The following is a 7,304-nucleotide window of genomic DNA, read 5'->3' as shown; positions in this document are numbered from 1 at the left end:
CCCACACTCACACACACACACACACACACACACACACACACACACACACACACACACACACACAGTGGGGAACCGTCAGGACCCTCTAGGCCCTCAGAGAAGGCCTAAACTATTGTAAAAAAAATATTTAAAATGTTTAAATATTTTTTTAAATGACAAACTTTTAACAATTATTTTTAATAAAAAGTCATAATTTCTAATTTTATTTAAGCAATTCATAATTTCACAATCATCATCTAAATAACACAAACACAGGACCCTACAAATAATAATGACAACTACCCAGGAGGCCCATTGTTATAGCCTACTTTACATCTAGAAGGCCAGATATCCTTTGCACTGTATAATGCCAAGCTATCATACCATGTCCTTTTTCCAGGCCAAGTCTATTAGTCCTGACTTCCACCTTTTGAGATTTAGAAATGAAGTAGTCTTTAAAAGCCATGTCATTATAATAGTGTATAACATGCAGACCTAAGAAACCCTATAGTCATTAAGGGGGGTGGGGTGGGGGGGCCCTTTTTCAGTTTCAGCACATGCCCCTCAAAAGGTCTGTGCACGGCCCTGGGGCCAAGCAATAGTAAATCAATGGGATTGTAATTTTAAATGACAGAAAAACTGACCAATCATATCTTTCCTCTAAATGGGCGGGCCTTGTTATCACTAACTTTATGACAAGTTCCGCCCGCTGTGGGATCTCTATCGAAAAAAAAAAAAAAATACACTGATAAACTAACTAGCTATTATTCACGTCACGATGGAAGCCGCAAATAACGTAAGTGAAGACATTTACTAGGCCGCTGAGCCAATAATAATATTATTTGCCATTTTCCCTCACCAGCTAGCTTAAATGTTAACATCACTCTGCACACGACGTAATAGCGTACCTCCAGCACGCAAAACAATTTTTAAAAATGCAGATAAGAATGAAGATACTTGCCAGGTTACGTGTCACCACTCTGCTTTATTAATTTATCCAGTGTAAAACCCGGACACCGCGACACAAATGTGGCTTTTTGTTAATGACTGTCCTACTGTACTACAGGATTTAACAGAGTAACAGCTCACTACCAGTTACAAAAGACACTGTAACAGTCTGTCACAGGCAATTCTAGTTGCATTTCATCAATTCATTTCTTAAATTATCCTTTGACTATATATATATATAGTATATATGTTCTGGCCCGCCATCTAGTGGCGAAATATTTCTTTGGCCCGATGCCAAACTTACTTGCGACCCCTGCTCTAGGGCAACTTATCGCACACCAGACACGTCGCGTTCAGTTCGAGATGGCAGTCCAAAACCTTTAATCAACTCTCCAAACAGTCAAACATTCACTTCAACAATAAGCAAGTGGTGTCAATGAGTTTGAAGTTCGGTGATTAAAAACAAACAGAGCAAACAGAATGAGAAAGTGCGGTCTATTGTAGTCAAAGCATGGAGGCCGGTGGTGCCGCCGGTGCGCGTGTAGAAAACAATGTGTTTGAATATTAAAGACATAGTGTGGCACAGCACTGTGCTTCTCGTCCGGTATGTGACCACATCAAGGCTGGAATAGCCTCTTGTTTCAAAGGTGGAATTGTCAAAGATGACTTTAAGAATTAGACTCTGTAAGCTAGGCTGGTAGTCTGTTTTCCCCCCCAACGAGGGTAGGGGGAGAGGGCCAAGGTTCAAAAGTCACGGTTCACTACAGCACATACACAAAGATTTGAAACGACATGGTAAAGATGGAGGACCACACGCCAGTCTGACCACTGCGGCAAAGCATCTATTACACGCTTTCGAAGGCCGCGCTGATGGTGACTCTCTCAGGGTGTGTCCACTAGCCTAATAGGCACTTTGAATTTCACTTTAGTACAACATTGAATCATCGCAGGAGTAAAACAAGCTTATATACACACACAAAAACAGAGCTGAGCCCTCAAGGTTGGAAAAGTTGAACTTGTAGTCATGTTTAAAAAGATGCACGGCACACACTCTTTTAAGAAACCTCCATGTAGCCTTGAATACACAACGTTATGTAGGCGGCAAGCAATAATGACTAAGAAACTTAAGCCTCGGGAATGAGTTGGTTTGAAGTACAGCGAGTGTACAGAGTTCATTCCTGCAGTCACAAATCAGGCCGAATCAGGTTTTCAGGCTCTCATATGGGCCACTGATTCAGATGGCTTCCATCAGCTGTCACCAAACCGAGAGAGAGAGAGAGAGACTTTTTTTTTTTTTTTGAAAAAAAGAGAAAAAAGGGAAAGGAGAGCGTTTGAGGAAAAAGTAAATCAAATAACTGAATCTTTTTTACTTTCGAAGTGGATCCCACCCTAAAAAAGAGCAGTGTTAGCGTGTGTGTGTGTGTGTGTGTGTGACTGATGGAGTGTGAGGGTGGTGAGTGCGTATTCCTGAAGACAAAAGAAGACAGAAGGCAGAGGTGTTTCCCTCCATTCATCTTAACTCGTTCACTTTACTGTCTCCATCCATTTCACATCTTGACTCCTCTCTGACCCAGTTCTCTCTTCATCCTTGCTCTCACTCTCCCTCCAAAGTAACATACAGTACAGCAAATGAGGGACAATCCTGTTGGAGCAACCTGAGACATGCTGTGTTCCAAAACATAGTGAGCCGCCTACAGAGGGAGAATTTTCTACGTAATCCCAACTGATGCTCCAATGTAAAATGTTCCAATAATTTTAGTCAAATTCTAAGGCACACACCATGTCAGAAATATGTTTTGAGGAAAAAAAAATCAATCACATATCATGGATTGCCAAGAAAAAATATGATCATTAATAAACTTCTAATTCATTCCATACTGAAAAGCACTGATAAATAATATATTGGTGAAACAAAACTTAACCCAATATTTGTTGTGTTTTTAGTTCAGCAACAAGACAAATTTTTCAGGAGCCATTTTTCTTTCTTTTTTTCAGTTTTAAGTGAGTGTTAGATCATTGCATAGTTAAACTAAAAAATCTCAAAAAAACTTGTCCAATCTTTAATATAACTGATATGGTACCAATATATGACAGTACATGTAGATGTACATGTACACTCTGCATAATAATTATAAAAGAATTAGCAAAATGCTGCATGTCACACCTCAGGACATGCCCAAAGGTTGTACTACCCATGTGTATATCCTAGAGACAGAGTGATTCCAGCTTTTAGCGGTTGAGCGAATGGTGTTGGTTTGTCAGAGTCCCATTACAGGCGAGCAGTGCCGTTCTTGTTCCACTGATGTATGTAGTTGTGAAGTGGAGAGGTCAGAGCAGCTGTGCAGCGGTTGTGCTGGTGGTTGTTTTAATGTTGTTTAAATGTTTCAGCACTAATCACTAGTGTGCTACACAGAGATTGGACATGACAGCTTCATGAAGTCACTCAATGATGTGGAAACTTAGTGACAATAACAGTATATAATCTACCCTTTCCCATCAACCTACAGTTGACTGACTGAGTTGTCTATACACATTCCTGCTTTATTATAAGGGTACTGGGATCACGTTGAACTAGTATTCCACCACTTACCTGTGATCTCCTGCAGCAGAGGGCTTAATGAGGTCTGCTGGGTGAGTCGGAGTGTCAATGCGCCAATCAACTCATTTTCCACCTTTTCAACATGTTTTTCCTGCTCAGCACCACCCGGACATGCTTCCTGGGCCATAGAGTACACATAAACTAGCAGCACCAGAAGATCATCCACGCTCAGCTCACCAGAGCCTGAACTAGAGTCAGAACCTGTCTCAGGCTCACTAGACTTTATGAGGGGAAGAAGTTGTTTCAGAACCTCTGCCAGGTCCAAGTCCCCCAAGGCCTGCAGAACAGAGACAAGACATTCATCAGCACTATTAAGACTATTAAAAATGTAGCATCGCATCTATCAAACTACAGCTGTGAGATTTATCAAGCAGGAATTATAAAGTTCTGCTATAGTTATTTACGTGACATGATCAATCATTATGTCAGAGACCTCCACCGCAGTCTTTTCCACTTCTGCATATGTTAAATTCTTTAGAAAATCAGATCTGAAGGGAGCAATTACTCGTTCTGACCATGAACTAATATCTAATTTGGTTACTGAGCAAATTTGTGGATGAGATCTGCAAAAATACATTTTAAAGGTGAAGTGCATACATTTTTTTTTTGATGTTAAAATATTTTCTCATATCCCATTTAATATACAGAGACAACAATAAGTATAGGTAAACAATTTGTAGGTTGATGTCTGGAAAAAAAGTGTACAAACATTTCTTATTATAATTATCAATGTTGAAAACAGCTGTGCTACTTAATATTTTTGTAGAAACTGATACATTGTTTTCCAGATTCTCTTATCAACAGAAAATAAAAAAACAGCAATTATTTAAAATAGAAATTTTTTGTAACATGTAAATTACTTTTGACTAATTTAATGTATTCTTGTTGAATAAGTAATAATAATAATAATAAAAAAACTTACTGACTCCAAAATGTTTAATGGTAGTGTGTTGATTATATTCAAATTAATATAATGTGACATTAAACAATTGCACAATTATTTTCTGCATATTATATTTATATTTATTTTAAGTATATTTAAAATAATTACAATTATTTAAGTTTATTATGCCATCAACTCCTAATCTGCCTCACAATTTGAGTTGAATTACTGAAATAAATGCACTTTTCCATGACATTCTAATTTATTGAGATGCACCTGTAGTAGTTGCAGGGCATTTCAAGTTGCCCCTACATAGGGAACCTGTGAATGGGAATGCTGGAGAGTCCAATATTTATGCCCAACCAAGGTGAAGTGCAGATGACCCTGAAAAGTTTCCACAAATGATATCTCTGTTATGCCATCTGTCTACAGGAGGCGATATCAGAACAAATACAACTCTGCTCCCTGGAAAAGCTGCTCGGGTTTACATGAGGACAGACTGTTGAGATACACATCAACTTGTTTTTGTGTGTTCATGAGAGTCTGAGAATGATTGCGTGCTTGTGTTAAAATGTGTGTGTATTAGAAACCTCCATAATCGAATAACCTTGAGGATGGATTTCATTTGTGATGAAAAAACATCCCTATTGAGCTCAGCAGAGCTGTTCTGCCCAACACAAACACGGTTTCTCTCTCTGGAGAGAGCTGAACTGGCCTTGCTTCAGAATCTCATATCTGAAAACTACAAAATCCTCCCTCTGAGCCTGAGAGTACAATGACAACCAAACAATACATTCCAAAGCACTAAAACATGGAGTCTCAGCCCACTAGGCCCCTGCGTGTTGTCCTTCCTTCCGAACATAAGAGGCCCACCTGAACCATCTTATGAGGTAACCATTATCAGTCAGGAGAGAATAAATGGAGTGTGTAGTAGGTATTCTCTTGAATTAAATGAAATTCCACACTGTTATCTGCTTTAGTGGATGAGATTCCCCACAGCATACAGAATTGGGATCTCAGATCAGATTACAATTTAGATTCAAAATATAAAAAATTCTGCTGTGCAATTAGAATTTGGATGTCTCTTATAATGTCCTTTTTTCTCATGACTTTGAGAAGTTTTGGACTGTTTTCTGGGGGAACTCGGAAGGAAGTCGAACCCTAGCGGGCTAATTCAGATCTGTGCACCATGTAACCTCCCAGCCAGAAAGCCAGGATATGAAGGACTCACTCTTTCTCCATTGGACATAATCATTCTAAATCAGGCCTGGAAATGTAGGGAGGACTTTGAGTTGGCGGATGACTGGAATCGGACTGAGTCACACCTGTGATGCTTCAATCCATGTATGAAAGGACATACATTTAAAAAGAAACAGTTCTTTGAGAGGAACCATTGTGAAGCTATACATTTCCTTTAGGAAAAGATCATTAGTAACAAACAACCCAATTCTGTCAGAAATGAAAGTGGGTCTGATAAGCCAACCTTCAAATTTTTTCGATGATGGAGTGGCTGCCACTTTTTATGTGGGTTAAAAGATTTGCTCAGGAATTTTGGAGTCCTGTGCAAGTAGATGGTAAAGAAGGATCAGAAAATTGATGAAATCTCGAAACAAACACATGGGCATCAACAAGATGAGCATCATATGATATAGGGTTTGTGTAAGTAAATTACATTACATATATAAATCATCATTTCACTGAACTTGACAATGTGCAAAATGACAAAACACTTTGTCAACAGATATTGCGATAAAAAAGGAGATTAACATGAGTGCCACATCCAGTCTTGTTCTTGTTTCTGAATCAAAGCCCAGATCCGTGTCTGACAATGAGTAAAATTTGAGAGAAACAAGAACAAACTCCCTCAGAGGCACGTGACTCACACCAGTCTCTACCACAAAACACATTTTTATCCTTTGACATTGTGAAATCGAAACCATGCGGAACCCTTAGCCCAAATGTTTGTGAAACAGGCTTAGGAGTTCTCTTTTCTACTTCATTTACTGGCGAAAGAAAGATGAGAGACAGAGATGGAGGGAGATACAGAGAAAGAGAGTGAGAATTCTTTTATGATGTTGTCACTGCATAATGATGGTAAGAGATATTCTACAACTTTGACTGGTAATGTACCATAGTAACATCATCTGGCCTCACAAACTACATAAAAGGACACTCAAATGCATTCTCTCATTATGATTCTGTGCTAGAAAGGATAAGCCGTGCTAGGGCTGTCATGCACCTATTTCTGGAAATTATACAGATATTATAATTACAAAGGAAACTCCAAAAATTGACAACCAAATAAAATTGACAACCAAATGTCACAGAAATCCAAATGTTTAAAGGGGTCATCGGATGCCCAGTTTCCACAAGTTGATATGATTCTTTAGGGTCTTAATGAAAAGTCTATAACATAATTTGGTTAAAATTTCTCAATGGTAGTGTAAAAAACACCTTTTTTACCCTGTCAAAATCAGCTCTGTTTTCAGCAAGCCATTCTAGTCCATGTTGCTTTAAAGGGGTCATATGATGCTGCTAAAAAGAACATTATTTTGTGTATTTGGTGTAATGTAATGTGTTTATGCGGTTTAATGTTCAAAAAAACACATTTTCCACATACTGTACATTATTGTTGCTCCTCTATGCCCCGCCTTTCTGAAACGCAGCGATTTTTACAAAGCTCAATGTTCTGAAAAGCGAGGTGTGCTCTGATTGGCCAGCTATCCAGTGCGTTGTGATTGGCCGAATACCTCAAGCGTGTGACGGAAATGTTACACCCCTTACCATACTGTGATGCCGTGTCCCGGCATGACGAGACAAAACCAATAAAACCCATTACAAACGAGGCATTTGTTGCATCCAGTGGGGACATAATTACGGATTATAATGACTTAT

General features: G+C 38.9%; 1 protein-coding gene across 1 annotated transcript in view; it reads right to left on the bottom strand.

Moving 5' to 3' along the window:
- The window catches only part of LOC107665395 (sec1 family domain-containing protein 2-like), a 123,233-nt gene that overhangs the window by 55,465 nt on the left and 60,464 nt on the right, over positions 1-7,304 (bottom strand). Inside the window, exon 5 of the mRNA XM_016456269.1 lies at positions 3,518-3,803. Coding sequence (XP_016311755.1) covers positions 3,518-3,803 — 286 coding nt within the window. The remainder of the gene's footprint in view (positions 1-3,517; positions 3,804-7,304) is intronic.

This window comes from Sinocyclocheilus anshuiensis, unplaced genomic scaffold (assembly GCF_001515605.1).
Source record: "Sinocyclocheilus anshuiensis isolate Anshui unplaced genomic scaffold, SAMN03320099.WGS_v1.1 scaffold199, whole genome shotgun sequence".
Classification (NCBI taxonomy): domain Eukaryota; kingdom Metazoa; phylum Chordata; class Actinopteri; order Cypriniformes; family Cyprinidae; genus Sinocyclocheilus; species Sinocyclocheilus anshuiensis.
Note: the sequence above shows the minus strand (reverse complement) of the source record. Positions and strands in the feature narration are given on the sequence as shown.